The 21025-nt window shown below is 40.1% G+C and overlaps 1 protein-coding gene across 13 annotated transcripts in view; it reads right to left on the bottom strand.

Moving 5' to 3' along the window:
• Positions 1-21025, bottom strand: part of FNBP1 (formin binding protein 1) — a 103932-nt gene that overhangs the window by 67689 nt on the left and 15218 nt on the right. For all 13 annotated transcript variants that reach the window (XM_064468990.1, XM_064468987.1, XM_064468983.1 and 10 more), the window contains exon 2: positions 3686-3801. In XM_064468990.1, the coding sequence (XP_064325060.1) occupies positions 3686-3801 (116 nt within the window). The remainder of the gene's footprint in view (positions 1-3685; positions 3802-21025) is intronic.

The raw sequence follows: 21025 nt of genomic DNA, 5'->3' as shown, positions 1-21025 counted from the left end.
CTCCCTTCCCATCTCTGCCTTCTCTGAAAAGAGGATGCTCTGAAACAATTAACTTCTCTCTAGTTCTGCGTTCAGCAGCTTCAACCAACAAATATCAGCGTGGCAAGAATTCTGCCAACTGTTCTGCAGGATTACAACAAGTCTTATAGCACTCTTAATACACCATGGGAATGCCTCTCTCCACACACCTGCTTAAAGAGGAAAGGAAAAATCACAAGAAAACATGCACAGAACACTACACTAATAAGGCATTTTCACACACACTCAAAACACGCATGTCCCTGCACTGTCATGCTGCCCAGTTAATTCTGACATACAGTGACTGTCATCTTGTGAACCTTTAAAGGTGTAGAAATGCTACAGAGCTAGGGGGAAAAAATTCAGACAGTATGCTTTCGCAGAAAAAAAGATTCAAAAGCATATAACAAGGATTAGCATCTATGTTAAATATTATTTTATATGTATTTTATAAAATACATAAAATATAGACTCGATATATTTGAGGGTTTTTTTACACCACACCCCCCATTTTTTTTCCAATCAAAAATGTACATAGGGTTTAAAACCAGAATACACACCAAAAAAAAAAAGCAGAAGCAATACTGAATCCAGAAGCGATACTGAATCCAGTAACTCAATGTGACTCTCATGCTGAAGTTCAGCATGCAGCGTCACAACCAGAGCACCGGTGCTTCCAGGTTCAAGCTCATGAAGCAATGACACCTTCAGAGCTAACAGTGATTAAAGAGGGAACTAACAAGTAAGAACAAATGTCAGCAGTAAAATAGCAATTCTGGAAAGATTCCGTGCCAGCCTGTGCACCTGTCTCCAACTCATGTCTCTATTTGCCTTTCACATTGCATCATTTTTTTCTGCCTTTCCAGCTTGTTTCTCTGCAACCTTACTTCCACTTCGACATCTTGCTTTTTCACTCATATTTATCATCCATCAGAGGTTTCTGATTCTCAGGTTATCCTACTATCTTAAGCATTTTATTTTCCAATACGTCTTCTTCAAGGCTACCTATCCATCGTCTCATTAGGCAGGCTTCTGACACGCTTTTTGACCCTCAAAGCATGTGTGCTGTAAGGTAAGTGGTGACTAGGGGAGGAGGACAACGAAGCGCCACTTCAGCACCCAGAGCATAGCGTCCAGCATGTCACATCCAACAGAAGTTCAAAACAAAAGGTAGGAGTATGTGAATGCTCTACCATAGTTTCTGCATCCCTTCCTTCCCAGCCTGGTTTAATGACTCAAGAATTATAAAGGAAACAATCGTATTAAATCCGAACTGGACTCTGAAACCAGGACTGACTGTAAACGGTACAGGCAGGCCTTGAATAGTGCAGGCACAATGCAGGGTATGTGACACGGGGGGGGTTTCTTCCACTGGTGTACCCAGATAAATTTGATGCATCCTGCAAGTATGTAGATCCAACTTAACACTTCTAAAACAAAACATTACATACATATATAGATATATACATGTACACACACACATATCTCTCTATATGTTTATCTGCAGAATTATGAAGAGGAAGGAAACAAACATTTTTAAATACAAGACAATTAGACTTCAACAGATGACCAGGCTGAGATGTAGATAGTCAGACAGGAAGAACAGCTAGCTGAGGAACCCAGAGACCAAGCAGAAAACGTAAGTTTCACAAAAGAAAATAAAGTTCAGGAGCTTTACTTATGCTATAAATAAAACTTTGAGTTAAATCCACAGGAGTATTTGTGTTAACTTGTCCCTTTTTAATAGTACGTCTGCATGTTTTGACATGCAGTGATATGCTGCAGCCCTTTTACACCAAATGAATGTGATGCAAGAACAGTTTGCACCAGGCTTGAGGAGACTTATTAAAAGCAGATGATTTTTAAAAAAAAATGTCAAGCACTGTTTTATCTCAACATTGGACAAGTCTACATTTTTGTTTCTTTTATACCTCTAACTTCTCAGATGACTCCAAACAGCACTGTGTCTAAGAGCTCCTTGGGGATGAATGTATTTGTCCTCAAATCATACCCGTGGGTGGGGGAGACAAACACAGCTATGCATGGGGAATAAAGTACAGACAGAAGAAACAAATTGACCGAGTTTGTTTTGGAAGCCTTGGTCAGAATAAGAAACCAAACTCATGAGTTCAGAGTTTTACTTGTGACTATCCAGAAACTATCTCCTACTTTCCTTAAACATATTTTTCTATGTTTATTTTCATAATCACGCTCCTTACACCTGAGATTTGTCATCCTAAGAAATTCACAGAGTCTAGTGTGTGATTCTTCATAAGACAGGCCTGCTCACAGAGATACTCTGCTGGGTTTTCCCAGTCCAGTCATACTCTCCTTCCAGCTCATTTTGCCTCTGTAATTCAATCTCTTCTCATCTCCATAGGATGCGAGCAATTTGCTCCTGCACAAGTAATTTTCTATTTCCTGCTTGTCTATAGCAGAAACCCTGGGGAATCCTTGTGGCATTCCCCTGAGAAGGCACATAACCATAAAGGCAGGGTTTTATCAACCACCAGCTCCTTGAAAATAAGAGGCCACTGTGCATCTGAAATACATTCTAACACAGCATCAAAAATTCTGGGTGATTTTTTTTTTTTTAAATAGACAGTGTGCTTTAGACACAAACAGCTCAACTAGAACCTCAGACCTCCATCTCTGTAAACACTGAGAAGATGGAAGGAGTTCTAATATGTATTATATCATGCAAAAAAAAAAAAAGTATGGATTTGCTGGAGGTGTTAAGGAAGGATTGATTAGTTCTGCACTCCTCTTCCCAGTTAGCTCCACCACCTCCAGTTCATCACCCAGTACACTAGCGGCTGCCAACACTGCACCACAGCCTCTCTTCGCAGCAGCAGGACTGTTTGTGTGTTGTACTCCTTTCTAACTCCACTTCTCAGTTTTTCTACCCTACTGGGAAAAGCAGGGTAAGAGCTACTCAATGGGGGAAGGTTCTTAGCACCCCTTCCTCTCCTTCTTCCCCCTCTTCCCATTTACACTGGATCTGACCTCAAGGAATATGTTTTCTGGTTCACATACGCTCTTTCATCTCCACCTACAACCCAATGGTTGAACCAGATGTGTAGAACGTACGTAGCAGGAATTTCTGGTAATTTAGCTACTTGAGATAAATTCACAGAATCTTTGCTTTGCTCAGGAGACACACCATAAGAACAGTGGCTAATTACATAGACAAAGTTTCCAAGGGCCAAGACTGACATTCTGGCCTGCAGTTTCTCCAACACGCGTTCACAAAGAGTCTGTCGTATGAAAAGAAGCCCTAAACTTTGCCTTACAACAAATGATCATTATTGTGCTGAATTCTTAAACCCTTCAGTACTTAGGCACAGCAGTTCTAATTTCATGGAAAACATTACAATGCTATCCTCAAAGCCTGAGCCATTAATCACGCATAAATCATGAGTAAGCCCTAGTATGCTACTCAGTCACCTAAATAAACTTTCTTTTTGAAAAGCATATGATTTTTAGCAGAGATAATAAAACAGTATCTCAAATTAACTTTAGCTTACTATTCTCTACATTAAAGCTATTCTCTAAAAGCCATTATTATAAACCAAACAAATTTCCACCACTGAAACAGTAAACTTACAGATGATTACAGGCTCTGAGCAAATGCAACTCAAGTCCAGAACATTACATATCAACTTACCTAAGCTGCTTTGCATAGCTGAGTTCAATTTCTGTTCTTTCTTTTACAAACTTGATGTATTTTTCCAGAACATCAATACCCCATTGCGTGTGTTTTTCTAAGTTGTCAAACTGGTCCTGCAATGAATAATAATAAAAAAAAGTTTCACCTCATTGAACAGAGAGATAACTAAAAATAATTTCCGAAGTGCATACCACCATGAAGAAAGTGTTATGAATATTTTCCATTACCACAGTTAGACATTTTTGTAGCAACACAGGTTTTTACATCGACAGAAATCTCTTTTAACATGAGACAGATTCAGTACCATTCTTCATTCCTCATTCCTGAATCAGTCCTGGCAATTCTACCAAATACTATTTTCTAATATAAAGGCATACTTAGACAAAGGATAAGAAATGGATACTCTTGCCAGTGATTTATTTTACTCTGAACAGTTAATAGAAATTCCATGAATTTGAGGTCTACTCCTAATTACTATTTCTGATTTTAGTCTGAAAAAACTCAAGCTTTGTCAGTGTTATGAATTTAAGGTATCATTTAGAACAGCTAGCAATCTTTTTACAGAATTTACTTCCCCCGTAGCCTGTTTTGCTCTAAAACAGAAGACATGCTAACAAATGATGCCACAAAAATTGACATCAGCTATGTTTACAGTAAGTTTTCTTGTCTACCTCCATTTATATACAGATGCTACTTTGTTCTTCAAATATTGTTGCCCTCAAAAACAGTCACACATGTTTTCAATAAAATCTTTTTCAATAAAGAACATTCCACAAGTCAGTTTGGGATTTGCAAGTGCCAAGAGAAATTAAGCAACTCTAAATCCAAATTAATTATCCAAGCTAGCTTATTACTTACTGCAGATTTAACCTAAAATTACCTTCATTTTTAAATTTTGGTTACTTCAACAACACTCAAATTCCATAATCATTCATTTCACAAAGCGTTTTGGAAGTTAATGTTCCTACAAGACTTGAAAAATATTTTTTAAACTGTGATACACTGAATACTTATCCTGACAGAAACACAGCGTAAACAAGGTCTTTAATATCAGCCTGACTTATTTAGCATCAGGTTCCATTATGTTTTATGTGGAAAATAAAGAATACATTTGTACATCTGCAGCACAAAGATTAGATTTACAACATTTTCAAAAATATTGTACACAGCAATAGATTTGGGTTAGATGCTTAGCTGCCGCAATTAAAGCTTCTAACAGACATGATGCTTCTTTCTATCTGCCACAGATTTGGTCTTGTGACTTTTGGTTTGCAGAGCTATCGCTGAATGTTATCAAAGCAATACAAGCCCACTTCCTTAGATGCACAGAGTAGAAAAACAACAGAAAACTGCTACAAAGCCTAGTTTATGAATATGTTGCTTTTAAGCAAATACCACTTTCTGCTTTGTGGCGTATCTGGCTCTGACAGTAAGTTAGATCACTATCAGGAGAGATTCTTCCAGCATTGTACAGAGCAGTCGTGTACACAGAAGCTGCCACTTGCTAGCAAAACTGCTTTAACTGTATTTTGAAGGGGAGAAGTAAAACCATGTTAGAGGACGAAATTTGCAAAATCCTAGCAAAAAGCAAGTTAAAAGAGCAGGTAATATGCATGGAATAGAACACAGAGGGCTTGTGTATCTGTGTACTTGCTCTGGTTTAGCATGAGGTACTATTTTAAACCAATTCGGCCAAACCAGACTAGGCTTCAGTTTAAATTATGCCAGTATTAGTCAATTAAAGAGGCACTGCGGGGAGAACAGCAAAAGGGAAATAGCATAAAGTTACGAAAATAGTAAAGAACTTCTAAGCCCTATGCTCCAGGAACTAAGAAAATGTGGTTAAGGGCAACTGATTAAAAAAAATAAATTCAAAGTACACAGAATAAACCCCTGACTTCCAGCAATATAAGTCACCCTTAAACCAACACAACATCATTGACTCAAAAAAAAAAGATGCACATACTTAGCATAAAGGGAAGATGTGCACTAAGCCAGTACATATTTGCATATAGACAAATCCTTATTTCAGACAGGTTCACAGCTGGGGAGAATACAAAGCCAACATGGGTAACATCACGGACCTCTCCTCGTCCCGGAGGGCTCAGATCAGGAAGGAACACGGCATGCTGTCTGGAATATGATGCCAGCACAACAACGCACCTTCTGCTCTGCTTCAAATATACAACCTCTACCTCTCAGATTATGCTGGCGTCAAGATCGTGCAAACACCGCCTTTTTAAGGTTGCTGATAAAGAGGTCTTATAGCTATCCCACACCCTCTTCCACCATTTACATTACTTAACACAAACACATGCATATAAAGTAAATACCCCAGGAGGCAGTCCATTACTCACAAGTTCATATGCATTTACACACATTCCCAACTTTGAGAAGGGAAATCTTGGGGAGTGAAATCCACTCCCTAATACCTGTAAGCTAATTCAACCACCTTTATCAGAAATACTGCAGTAGCAGCAAGAACGTAACTCCGCATCCTACTGTAATCCCATTCAAAGAGGAAAGGTCATGGTTTCCCATAGGAAACAATGCCTTTCAAGGGGATCCTACCCTTGGAGAGAATGTTCAGACTGCTGACTGCACAGAAAGATAGAGCAGGTTCACCCTGGAAAGACAATCTTGGTGGTGGCTTGTCCAAACCTCTTCCACCACCATCACCGCCCCACTGACTCAATGCCCAGAGCATCCTTTAGATCACAACATGAATAAAAACCTGAAAATGGCTCCAGGGACCTGCCACAGTTTGGTCTGTTATCCCATAGATGAATCTGCTGGACTGTTTCAGCGGCCTCACTATGTCAAGTTTAGCGAAAGAAATCTCCATGATGTGCAGTGCAAAGGCAAATACACCGTGGCGCAGCTGTCAGACAGACCAACTGTGTGCAGATGCTAACTTTTCATTTATAAAATGAGCAGTGATGCTTGTCCCATGACGAGCTGTAACCAGAATAACCTCAAGCGGATAAGCTACAAGCACTGACCTCTGCTATCAAGAAGCAAGGCAAGGTGAAATTTAGCCTTCTGCAGACTTTGCTAAAGAGAAGAGTTTCTGTCCTTTTCCAAGCATGTCCTTTTGGCACAAGTGGCATTTCACTAAGCAGCCAACGCCCCACAACAGTGTGTTACACTGGGGTCATGTATTCCATTATCCGTTCTTTAATGTGTTCCTTAAGGATGAAAACAGTCAGTAAAATTGGCAACACCATCACTTGCTGAACATGAGATTCCAAAGGAAAGGCAGCGTGGCCAGGGGGACGTAACACGGGTATGTCCTCCTTGTCTCATGGATCTGTTCAGCAAGCCGACGGTAGGCAAAGGCTCTGCGTTAAAGCTAATGAACCGTACAGATGACAGAGTACGCAGAATGTTTTGATCGTAAAGTATAACCTTCAATTCATGGAATCCCAAAGTCCAAGGATGCATGCAATCAATGCAAAACCAGAACTTCTAAAGAGGAGCTTTTTGAGAGTAGTTATTAACAATATAATCCCTTCAAACAATCAACATCTAGAAGATTATTTTTTTTAAATTTATTTACTATTTCCAAAGTTTATTACAAAATGCATTATCACATGGAATCTGGAAAGTTTTAAAAAAATCTGAATTATTTAGTAGCAAAGTTGATCCAGTTTTAGTAATCCTAAATGAGATTCTCACCCTTCTCCACAAGAGACTGATTCCCATAAAAGACTTCCCAGAAGCAGATTGCTATAAAAGTAAGTTCAAAAGACTCCCAAACTCCAGTACCATGTTTCATTTCAATTTTTACTGAACTCCAGAATAATTTTTATCTTAAAACAAGCTCTTCATTGTAATTAATCCCAGCAAAAGAGACCTCATGAAGAGGGCAACACCACCAGTAAATCAGCTAGTATTTTGGTTAACGTAAGCACTTGTAGCACCGGGCGTAAGAAGCTTCTCATACTCAAACAGTAAAGACCTTTGTGTTTGAAAATCATCCTTGAACAAGGTATCAGTGTCACACTGAAAGCCAGCAAGAAGCTGGTAGCTGGGGAAGCATCTACCTTAGAAAAAGAGGCAAGAGTGCAGCTTATAAGGATCTACCTGTCTCTGCTCTGAAGGAACTTGGCTTTACAATCAGGAGCAGTCTAATCAGAGCAGCACATGGTTCCAGCACAAACCCCACCACCCCTGCCAGTGACTGGATCCATGTTTAGCAACAGAAGTGTGCCACTACAGCTGGGCAGGTTCAGCCACCATCAGCTGGAAGTTAGCTCAGGTACCTCCATGAGCTGCTCTTTCAGCTTTTGATTTCAGCGTACATCATCTCCTCTGTTTGTTTTTGCAGCCTCCAGTTAGGGATAACATTAGAAAACAATAAATTCCACAAGGATTTAGCATTCTTCAAGAAAAGCAAGAAAACAAGACAAGAAGCATGACACAGTGTTCTGTGAGAACACTCCCACCAGACCACAGTGAGGGGGGAAACAAAAGGTCACTTTGCACCTGTTTTCTCTGAAAAAGAAACACCGAAACATTTTCTAGAAGCATTCACTACTCTCCTCTGACTCACAGACTGGTTTACATATAAGAACACTATTGAGTGAAACACTGTTGTGTATCTCAGCAGGCTCCCACCCCAGCCTTCACATTATTGTCTATGTCCGTCGGCCTTCCAACCTGGCAATTCTCATGTTCTCCCATTTTCAAGTCCTTTTACTTAATTATTGTGATATCAACAGCTTATTAAAAAGAATAGACTTTTGACTGACAATCAAGATGTGCACATACTTAAACTACTCATACAGCTGTAACTCACTCCTCTTCATCGGATTCCACCAGCTTCCCAATGAAAGCAACGTGTGCCAGTACAAGCACTTCATACCTTTCCCAAGTGATGGAGGAGTTTGAACACATGAGGTGACCCACTGGACTTCATGTGGGTGGGAAAGCAGAGCCTCTGCTGCAAGCTGTCTCAAACAAACAGCACCTTCGTATTTGTTCCGAGCTTAACACCTTCCTGAGATTGCACACAAAAACTAAAGCTCAAAAGAGGGAAGAGCTTTAGCCATTAACTTGAACGGGAATGGGATATCCAAGTTCCCAAGAATGCTTTGAAAATTTTATCCCTAAGGCAAAGCGTGTCGCTAACTTCATTTCCGTTTCCATTCATTCTCTCCTGGTATTTTTACCGCTACCCAAATAACCTCACATTCATGCATTCTTTCTGGAACTCCGCTGCATGCTTGTTACACTTACAATGCTTAAAATGGAAATGGTGCTGCCTATTTGCTTTTCCTCATTTTAATGGCTACTTTAAGCTGTCATATCCCTTCACTTCTCAACATTTCTCCAGAAGTCACATTCCCGAATGATGTGAAGTATTTTGGGAAGAAGAAAGTTAGCCATTAAAAAAAAAAAACCAAAAGAAACAAAGTCTTCTTCCCGTTTCTAAGCCACATAACAGAGTACAACCAATTATTGAGCAATAAAAGTGTTGTTCATGTGGTCTTTGGATGGATCAGCTCAGTACAATATTCCTTCCTCTTTCAAGAGTGCTTCCATCTATTTCAAAATAGTTCAACACCAGGCTTGTTCAGATTGGATTATGGAGGCAACCTTAATTTGCCACCAAGGGGCTTCAGCATTAGAATCTACTGAAATAAAGGGGGTGTCCTCACTCCTCCCTTGAGCTACAGTCTCAGTCCCTCCGCAGCCAGACAACACTCGCTTGGGTTGCTGTACTCCCTGAGCCTGGCAAGCCTTTTTCACAGACAGACAGGCTGATAACAAGGAGTCCAACTCCACCTTACAGCTAGGCCAGAAGTCCTGGGATCTCTGTTTGGTTTCAAGTGTGCACAAAACATTAGATTCTGGGAGACTTCAACAATTAATTCTGCAATTTTAATCAGCATGTCAAACCTGCTCAGATTAGACTTCGGTGGCAGTGGTTACTATACCTGTAACCAGACCGAACTATCTGTCTGTCTTTCTGTCGCTTTTTCTGCTGCTTTCACAGGTTGTGGTGCAGGAGCGTGAAATTAAGAACAATGCTAATACAGAGACAAGTAGTGAAGAACTTCAGATGCTAATAACAGAAACAAAGCCTTTATGTTTAGCATATTCCTCCTATAATTCTAATCTGGCACCATAATAAAAGACCCATGATTCTTAAACATCAAGAATATTTGAAGACTTCCTACTGCCTCATTCTCCAGGGAGTTTGATCCTGTTTCCTCTCAAAATTACTTGTTTATCCACTGTCCTAAAAAAATAAGTAGGAATAGGGGAATTAAATGCTAATTTTTCACCTCTGATTCATACCTTCTCCTCCCACATCTCTTTTTTAAACACTCTCACCCATTTCAGTAAGCAACAAGTAATTAAAGTGAATATCAAGAATATATTACAATGCTCACACACTAAATCACTTTTCTAGGTTCCATGGTTTAACAACTTCAAATTATAAAAATAATTAACAAGATGATGAGACCTTCATAGGCTTGGTTAAATCCCATATGGCACTATAGCGCTAGCAGAATACAACAGAATTCAGATCACAGATCCTCAGAGACCTAAAATAAAGCTATATGCAAATGTTATTCTTCAGGCAAATTGATAATGAAAGAAAATGCATGAAGTCCAGGCTACCACTGCAAGAGCCTTCCAGAAAACACAGAAGAACAGAAAATACAAAAGCACTTCACATTTGTTGATTCAGCCACTACTGATGAAAGACAACTTCCCCCACAAAAATATATAAACTACAGCTATAGCCAGTGAAATCCTCAGTTAATGACAACTAAACATCCGTGTTTACACACGTTAAGTATGTTAAGTATGAGACAGAGTACAGGACACTAACCTTTTGCTTTACGCAGTACAGACAAGGAGGACAAATAGCACCATGGAAGACAGGCCAATGGTACAGGGAGACCATCACTTTTTAGTTTACATTCAAATGATGCTGTGGCTTTACCAGTTGTTTTATGAATCTACCGTTCTGTTACCCCCGTACATCCGGTTCTCGTTCACAGAACTATTTCTGATCACATGCATTTTTCACGGGGATCTCCTATTCATCCACGTGTTTAATTTCATTTTACTACCTTTTAAGTATTAAATTCTTTCTGACCTTTCACCTTAAACAGGCATATTTCCACTCCAGCTGAATAATAAATACCCCAGAGGGAAAAAAATCCATCTTACTTTCCCACCTCCACTTTCCCTTCATTGCCATCCCTTAAACTCACTCTTTCATAAAGCCCCAAATGTTTTTAACTATTCTTTTCTCTCTTCTGATTCACCTCAGAACTTGAGGAGGAGAAAACAAACAAAAATAAGGTTCTTTGCTGCATCATTAGGCAACTGAGCGCATTGCAAACTTGGGGGGCAGGGGGGAATCCCAGAAATCAAAAGTGGAAACAGGCTAAGTTTTATGTTGCTGAATAAACTCAACTCTAATTGTCCTACTTGTTCCAATGAACATTATGAATTAAGCAGTTCTGGTCTATATTTAAGCCTTGAAATGCTCTGCCTCTTCAGCATTTTGCTGAAGCTGTAAACCAAAGTAAGTTCTAACATTTATGCCAATTTTAATTTGGATTTAAAATAATATTGCTCCAGTATAACAGGAAGACCCATTGCACAGCAAAGGGTAGCAACAGGGAGTAACCCTCTTAATTGCCCCAGAGACCAACCACACTCATCCCCACCCAGAAAATCACCTTCCACAAACTCAAGAGTGACCCCTCCTGCTAATTAAGTAGAAGTGCTGCCACACAAGCAGGTTTCAGCCATGCCCTAACCCTACCTTGATGGAAACCTGGCCAAAGTCAAACAAGAAGCACTTCTGAAAAAAAGCCACCTGATCATATGGCGCAGAGGCCAGCACCAGGAGAGCAAAATTAACATTACAGCCACACTGAGGCAAGGCCAGTTCTGGGAGTACAACCAGATCATCAGGGTTGACAGAGAACAAATTAAACTGCAACTTCTAACAAAAAGACCCACCTACAGTAAAGCTGCACAGGTACATCCCCCACTAATGAAAATGCTGAGCTTGTCTTCATACTAGTGTAGCTTACGACCTTGTTGTAGAGAAGGTGACGCACAACACAGTAGTAGGCTACAGAGAGCACAACGAACTGCAGTGCAAAGCCACTGCAAAGCCAACTAGTAAGCTCTGAAAGCAGGGAAGGGAGCGAGAGCAACTCCCTCAGCAGCAGCACGAAGCATCAGGTCGGCGACAAGCCACCTCTGCCTGCCCGGCAGGTCACCAGGAGCACAGCCCAAGCACTCACATTGGTGACCCACTTTAACGCCTATTATTGAAGCCTTGCAAAACCTGACACGTGGTTCACGGGAGGACGCTTCCCTGTGTGAGTACAACCAGTGTCATCAACTGCCAAGACATTCACACAGGCACACAGTCACTCAATGTCTAGCTTGCTCTGCTAACAGCTTAAACTGTTCCTGCAGCAGCCAGAAACCTCTGAGTCACTGCTGCCGCCCAGCCACGGGTGCAGGAGGAGCAGGTGCTCCTGCAGGTAACCTCCTGGCCTTAGCTCCAGGGGCTGCTCTCACCACTGCAGCAAAGAGCCTTCCTCACCAGAGCCCAAACCTGTTAGACCCCCAAACCCTTCACCTCTGCCATCCTGGTGTGAAACCAAGCCTCCTTCCCCTTAGCCTGTTGTATCCTACAAAGGATGTGGTAAAGCAGAACTTGTGGTCCCTCTACAGCAACAGGGCAAGTAACGGTGCCAACTCAGCTGCCAGGAAGGAAGGTGAGAGAGAGGATGTGGTTGCTGGTACTGCAGCAGCTTTAAAAGATGCTGCAAGAGGTAAGCCGACAGAGGAATGATTAATTCTAGGGAGTGGGAAGGCAGGGGGATGCGAAGAGCTCAACTGCAGCAGCACAGACCTGGAGAGCAATAGGTAATTAAAAGAAACAGCAACTGAATCAAAGGATACTGGGCAGTTAGGGACAATAAGACAGGCATAGGCTAACGGCAAGCCTGATTTTCTTGGAACAAGGGAGATTTTGATGCAAAATTACGTAGGTTACATGCCCTGGGTGGCACATGTGGAAAAACATAAGTCCATCTAGTACAGAGCATTATAGAGGTGCTGTTTCATTTTTATTCAAACAATTACCTGAAAAGTCATTGGTGGGAGACACTTCTAAAAGTTGTGTTACATCTCTTGAAAGAGGAAATGTGCATCTCAGAGGTGTCAAATTTTCATGCCCTTGAAAATTAATATTAGTTTTCTTCAAATAAGGAGAAGGTAAGGCTCAAAAATCATTGTTTGCGATGTCCAGGAATACTCTTCATAGATGGCCATGCTGCAGCAGCAATTCATTTCCTTCAAATAAGTTTATACATTTTGAGGTTTGAGGCACTGTATGACTTCGCCACAATGAGAACCATCTGTCATAAGCAGACCATTCAGAAATGAACACTTCTTTTCAAGCATACAATTCTGCTTATGAAATACATGCAAGAAACCCCAGAATGAGACACAGTTTTCTTTCAAAATACATTATAATGTGCAAATTACAACCCAGGATATAAGAAAGCTCTTGAAGAACAAGATAATGAGAGAGAAACCTCAACTAATGCCAGATGTAAGCTCAGAAATACCAGCTATTTTTGTTGAAGGACTGAGTGCATTTCAACCTTTTTCTGTAGGTGTTCAGTTATTTAAACTGAATACAAACATGCACATGGTGCTTCTCCTTTTGGTGATACCAATGCAATTCAACTGATTTAAGCAAACTTATTTCTCCTAGGTATGGAGATAAGCACCAGAAACTAGACCTTAAAACCCAGACTCATTAGCTAAGCAAAAGCTCAGCAAAGGCTCATAACTACTAAAATTCTACTGGGGCCCAGAGAGATGATGCATCTCTACTACTAGCATTAATGATACCCATGAAACTCATTTAAAAAAACAAAGAAACAAAACAAAGCAACGCTATCCTCTTCCTTTTGCTCACCATCGGGGAACAGGAATGGGACAAGGATTTGTTTTTTGCTGACAGTATCCAGAGCTGCAGACTGAAAGCTGCAAGGACCCACAGGGATTCACTGTTCTGTGCGTTATAAACAAGAGCTTTGAAAATGAGCAGATTCTGGTGTGCATCGCTCTGCTGCCGGGATGGTATAAATCATGAGCCGAGCAGAGCTCCAGATCCGGGCTGCCTCCCTCAGGAGTTGCAGCATGGTAACAATGCTAAATATATGTTGTTGTTGTTCCAGTAAGATTTTTCAGTTGACAATGTTGCAACTTTTCACTGTTCCCCAGCACCATCCCACTTCCCTGATTTAATACACACCCATTCTTTTATTCTGAAATAGTTTGAACAAATGCAATTTTAGAACTAATTCCCAGTAAATCTTTTGGTGCCTGGCTACAGCTTTGGATTAACTGTTGACTGATTTTCATCCCCCCCTTTTTTTTCCATTCTGTGAAGCTCTCCCTTAATAATACCAGCTGTTAAAACAATGATCAACAAGATCTCTTGCCCACAGTTTCCCCTTTGGGCAGCTGTGTACTAATTATTAAAAATGAACCATACAGTGTTCCTGCTTATTGCATGGATAACTACAATAGAAAAACAAAGCAGCCTGCTGATCCATTTAAAAGAAGACACACACACACAACACACAATTCTGCCCTTTTATCCAAAACCAGACTGAATTACAATAGCAGAATCTTACCCACAGGATGAATACTTCAAACTGTAGACGTCTGTGGGAACATATTTTAGGGAAACTAGCTTTTTGCCCAAATTCTTCATAAACTAGTGCCATACTGAGTTCATCCTGTAGAGTATCTGAGTTGTTCCATGCATCCTCCAAGTGCACGATTTTGTCATTAATACCAAATACTGCTCTAAGCACACAGCTGGAGTTTAGGAACTCCTGAATTTCAATCCCATTCTGTGGAATTCTTTGGAGGAGTAATATTTAGGGGTAGGGGGTGGTGTTAATTTGATTGTTTTTATATAACCACTGAAAAAAATCTGTGACATTCTTAAACTTTGCAAAATAAAGTCCTTGATCTCCCTCCACATAAATGTAGCCCATTAAAAAAAAAAAAGAAGAAAGTAAAGGCCTCGCCAGGTACGCCCAGTATTCTCAATAGCAAAACTTCCGATCTCCCAACCTCCATTAAATAAATGATCTGTAAGGTGTGGAACAGAGCATATACGCGAATCTCTTTTCTACACAGATGCTAATGCAAAGATATATTTATTTATTAAACAGAAGAGAACAGCCTTTACTCTGACTCATTTTTGCCTCCTCACCTGGCTGTGAAGCTCTCTGAGCATTGACTACCAAACCCCACTGCAGGCATGGCATCCTTATGGGATGTTTATGCAGACGCTTGGAAAAGAAAAATGTTGTAAAAATCACTGTAATTCTGCTTAGCTGGAGGCTGCCTCCTAGGATCACTGGAGCAATGTCAATACCAGGGTCAAAAAATAAGCACTCCTCAAATGTGTCCCAAAGCCCTTCCCTAAAGTTCAACTGAAGTGAGAAATCTGTAAACTGACTGTTTCCTCCTCTCTTTTAAAAATTAAATGGAACTAACAGCTGAAAAAAAAACCCTAAGGCACTCTGCAGATGGGGTTCAAAAAGCATTTAAAATCTTAAACACCGTGACACTACAAATACAGTCCTAGATTTTTCAAGGGCCACTTCACACTCAGGCCCAAATAAGATTACTGCTATGCCATAAGTATTCCTATCTGCCACTGCATTCCATATTTAACCCAGAAATTAGATTTGGTGCTTTTGCTCTTATCCAAGAAATAGTTACGTTTCTGAAACAGGAGACTTCTCAGAGAGATATATACGATTCAGGAAATCTAATGCAATAAATAACACAACAGTGTCATTCTGAATACATTGGCATTTTAAATGCAAGACTAGGCATAAATTCAACTTAAATTTTAAAACACTAAGTTGATCACTTCAAAAATTGTTAACAAACTCTGTTCAAAGTACACTTCATAATTCAGTATTATCCACTCACACGCTCTACTCTGTGAACTCAAGCAACAATGGCGAAAAAATAGATTAATTCTGGAACTAGGCCAGAAATAGAAAATAAGCAAAGATCGGAAGAAAAGCTGTAGAGACTCTACTCCTTAAATCCACCTATTGGGGTTTGTCACACAGCTTTTTTTATTACAGTAAGTCCCAACTCTCCCTACAGCTATGAAAACAGCAACCAAGCCATTCAGCTAACATCCTGTCAAATATTTTCCTATTACCTTCCTCATCTCAGCTTTTCAGCTGATAAACACTGCACAAAAAGGACTAATCCCTGCCGTATTTGCACACACTCTGCAGTGCTTCGTAGTCACGCCATTCGTCTTGATTTTGACAACATTTTTTCAGACTGATCCCACTTAAATAAAATACTCAAGCTTTAAGCTGAATCTTGCCATGCCTCTTCTCATCATCAAAAGACAAGATCACCTGTATGGCCACAGAATTAATCTACGATTAACAAACTAAAATATTGTCAAACCAAAACTGACGTGGCAACTCTACTGCTGACACATCTTGCTAGGGATCAGAAACATCCACCTGTGCATCGAAGCACATATTGCTATCAATAAACAAGGCCTAGCTGATGACTTAAGTTTCTTTTCCTTTGGAGGGAGAGAACAAATAGTCATATTCTCACAAGCCAGTTCTGTTCCATTTCTATAAAGTTTATTGTCAGGTAACGACTCCCATTAATTATAGTGTAAACTCATGTAAAATCAAAGTTTAAATCAGAGGAAAAGTAATCGCATTTCCCTTAACCAAACAGTCACTGTATAAAGCTTTTCTGAAACTCCACTGGGTCTCCTCCCTCCTCCCAACAGAAGCCTCTCTCAGTTCTCAGTAATAAGATCACAGCAAAAAAAATAAATGAATGCATCAAAGTAGGTGGAATAAAGAAGGGGAAATATTGTGCAAAACGCTGACCTGCCAAAAGCACACAAAGCATTTGTTCAGCAGTGACAACGAATAATTTAATCTGAGGCAAATTACCAAACAAACATCAATTAAATTACATGCTAGAATACAAGAGAAAGTTCTCCCACACACATTTCAGGTTTGCAGAGTCAACAGAGCAGCACGCACACAGCCAAGCACAATGCTCTGTGGATTGCAATGGAGCCATCCGAGCTACTCAGTCAAGGATACTTGAGATCCTCCACAGGACATGAGACAATTACAAGCATCTGAAGAGAAAGAGGTAAATTTAAACTCCATCTCACTAAGCAAACATTCACACAAGAAGAATAGAGAGATTGTGTGTCACCAAGCTTTGTAAAATGGGAAGAAATTGGTGTTCTCCCCCCTACCCTATAAACATGAAACATGCTGAACTAGAGCTTTATAACACAATTATCTTTACCATCCATAAATTTTAAGTGCCCAAGCACCTCATCAGAGAGCATCTGAAGCAAGTTGTAGCAGCAGCAAAGACCCTCCAGCTCTAACAGCAGCCCCGTTGTGCTAAGTGCTGCCCTTACACCTAACAGATTTGCAATAGGGACCAGTTCACAGAAAAATCAGAGACGAGGAGGGAACCACAGCGCAGTAAGAGCAAGGCACAGAGGTTTGCAGGCTGTCCCACAAAGGTGCTGTAGTAAGGCCACACTCTGAGCTCCAACGGACAAGGCTCAAGTTCAGTGCACTAACCATACTGTGTTAAATCAAGATAACCTAAAATTAGTTTCTAGAAAGTAGGGCATCTACTGACTGACTGTATAAACCTTCTAGCCTGGCTCCCAGCAAAGCCTTGGGCCTCTCAAAGTAAAATAGAACATTTTACGGAAACAAATCAACGATCACATTCTCTTTTGACCAATATGACTTGGAAACCTAAGCAGCAGGAATGTTTCACCATCCTGAGCAAGAAAAGCAACATCCTTTGATCCTTTAAGTAAGGACTGTTTTCCTCAACAAGGATATTCTGCTCACAAGCTGGATAGGCAAGTCTAGCTGAGCAAGAGGGGTAATTCAGTTTTCTTGTGACAACAATCTCATGTCCTTTGGTTCCAAAAAAACCACATGAGTACTTTATAACACATGTTCTAACAGTGATGATGGTACCATGATACAGATTTCAAGTCTCCACAATGCTTGAATACCCATGCACCTTCACAACATCAGGAATTCATTACAACAGTAAACAGTCTTTTCCTATTAATCTAGTTTTTAGACATAGACATGCGGAAAAGCACTACCCAATTTAAAACAGTGCTTATTGGAGCTAAGATTAAAAGCCACACATATGTCTCACTAGTCTGACCACTTCCTCCTGGCCATCCCATCTTCCAGTACTACATATTTGCCTAAATCTAGTATCAGTGGAAAAAGGAACAGCACAAAACGTTTGGTTTGTTTGCTTGGGTTTTGTTTTTTTAATTCCATTCCTAGGCATGCAGCTTTTTATTCAATTCCCAGTTCTGAACAGTCAACCAGTACTAGTTCATAAACCTCAGACAGAAGTTGCAGCAGGTAATAAAATTATGCTTTACCTGTCTAGGCAGTTTTTACTAAAATGTTTCAGTTCAAACTCTGAATAAAAGCATCCATTTTACAAATAGACGTCTAAAAATTTTGCAACTTTTTGTAGTTTTAAAACCCCATTTGTATCCCTCTCTTCCAAGAACTGCCAGACAGAATATTGTTGGGGGTGGGAGGTGGTTTACCACGTAAAGGAGAAAGGAAAAATTCTTTAGCGTCATATCCGTTCTACTCTGGTGTTTAAATACCAGCTTATGAACTTAGGACGGAATGGAAAGTACACACGAAAAAAATCAGGTTGGCTGCATCCAGCCTCATTGAAACTACATTATCTTAGTTTACCTAAAGGCAGCTCTTTTTTCCAACATAAATCCTAGACCGTCCACTGAGATTAAAAGTATATCAAAACATGCAATAAATGTATCCACTGACATCTAGATAAAAGCATTAATAGGAGCCTCATACAATAATGAGCTACACAGTAAAACCTAGAGCACAATGAAACTCAAGGCCATTAATACTACCAGGAAAAGGTTCTTACTAACTTTGCTAAGCCCAGGACACACATTTTTCAAATACAGATCTCAAAATCCTTTATAAAGCTGGTAAGGCTACAGCAAGTAGACAAGAATTTAAAACTCTCTTGTAAGGAGTTTAGATCCAACAATGCTCCTGGTATTTTAGTGACATTGCAGGCTCTTGTAACACTGCAGGCATTTAGAAGTGCTAGCAAATTAATATGCTGCACCAACTCATTTGGTGAACAATCTCATTCAGATCTTAAGCTGCTTGTCCTGTGTTCTGAATGTGTTACCAGGCTGAAAAAATCTGAGGCACCAAAGATATTTTCTGAAAGGGTGCTACAGTTTTTCCAAGCGTAAAGCCGCTTGCTGTACTTTGGACTGATTACTGGGACAGCAATAAAAAGCATTCTGTCTTGAAGACAAACAAAAACAAGACCACCACACCACATAAATCGGGATGTTATTAGTTAAAGGACAACACAAAACACGGTTCAATGTTATTAAAAATCTTTATAAAGAATGAATGGAGAGCTGCTGATCAAGTTTTGAGACGGTATTATACCACAGCATGTTTTACAGGAATATTTCTTAACGAATTGCTTTACTAAGACTATATTATAGAAAAGTGTGCTGCGTGCAGAGCACATGCAGTGAAATTTTGTGAATAAAGCTACATGGGTACAAGATCCTGATTTCCACTCTTCTCACGTTCCTGGAAGATCAAGCAGAAGGCTACTGCAACAAAAAAAAATAAACAGAGGGAATGCTTACATTATAATGTGCTACTTGTGTTTTCCTATCACATCAATAACAAACCATGAAGTATCAAAAGAGGATGACAAGCACAGTGCTGCTCTTTTCTACCACTGTTGTGGGAGGAAGTCTAACAAATGTTCGCTTCGTTTCAAGAAAGTAATGGATTCTTCAGCTACAGGTCTATGCGGAATAAAGAGTGCCCACATACTATATGCAAATCTGTTACAAGTTCGCTCCTCCATAAGCCTCCATTCAAAAGAAGCAGCTGATAACATAGCAATAACAATGAATACAGCCAGTTCACTCATAAAAATACTGCAGACAGCTCAAGAGTAGACTGGAATCTCACAAGAGAACCATAAATTTAGGTCAGCTTGTAGCTGCACTGTTCAGCAGCAGAACAGGAAACAGTGTGACGTGCAGAATAAGATGTCAGTCATTCAGGCTCACTCTTTCCTGAAGCAAGAAAAAAATTACAGCCCATTTTCAGTATTACTTCTGCATGCTTGCTTCAACTGGAGGAGCCTGAAAGCTGGGGAAAGGTTCAGCCTTCCCCCTGCTGAAAGGGGGAGACCAGCTCACCCCACTCAGAGAACCGAAACTCTTTCTGGTAACATCTGAATGTGTGCTCACAGTGCAACAGCCTACAACCAGAGATGCAGCTGTTTCCTATAACCCATTATTTCTGAGCAGGGCCCTGTAGGGCATCTCACAGTTACATCTTTAAGGAGTAAGTAATTAACTCCTTAAATGAAAAGAAAACAGACACACACACATTCCATCCTCTCTTTATCAGGCATGTGTGAATATCACCCCCGCACAACTTCAGAAGTCTAGATTGGGAGGGTTTTAGGCAGATGCCATTAAATATTGATGTTGTTGTATTTCAGTTTTTGCCTGGCTATTTATTTGAAGGGAATTAACTAGGATATCAGAAAAACCATTCTTTGAAATGTGTTCTAGTATAGAAAATCTATTTTAGGTATCTATCAGCATACGATATTGATCTTCTATGTAAGAAAATACAATAAAATAGATACCCTCTATTCTCTATTTTACTCTTGAACTTAGTCTCAGAGTACAGTAACTATTCAGTTGCTCACAGTTTCACAAAACATATGGACTTTCATAAAAAATGTGGGTGCAAGAGAAATTACTCTCTTTTCCCCCAGACTGGTAGAGTCATGAGATGGGAGAGGTTCAAGACCTGCATACAATTTCCACGTCCTTGAGTGATACATGTTCCAACCTTCCAATCTTGTCGTGAATTCATATTATGCAATTTGCAAGACAGGGCCCATCAATGCCTGGATTGCACAACACCTCCCTAGCACAATGGGGATGGGATCTCCAGCAACAACTGCTATGACAACTCCTCCCAGGTTCATAAAATAAATAAAGAAATAAAAGAGTAAGTGGGGCTTCTGAAACAGCACAACACTTTAAGCAACACACCAAAACAGCAGACATTTAAGTGCTACAGGGGTTGACGTCCTGTAAATTACACTGAGAGGCACTCCTCAAAAGTC

This window comes from Phalacrocorax carbo, chromosome 18 (genome assembly GCF_963921805.1).
Source record: "Phalacrocorax carbo chromosome 18, bPhaCar2.1, whole genome shotgun sequence".
In the NCBI taxonomy this organism is placed as follows: Eukaryota; Metazoa; Chordata; class Aves; order Suliformes; family Phalacrocoracidae; genus Phalacrocorax; species Phalacrocorax carbo.
This window is presented reverse-complemented; position numbering and strand designations above follow the sequence as displayed.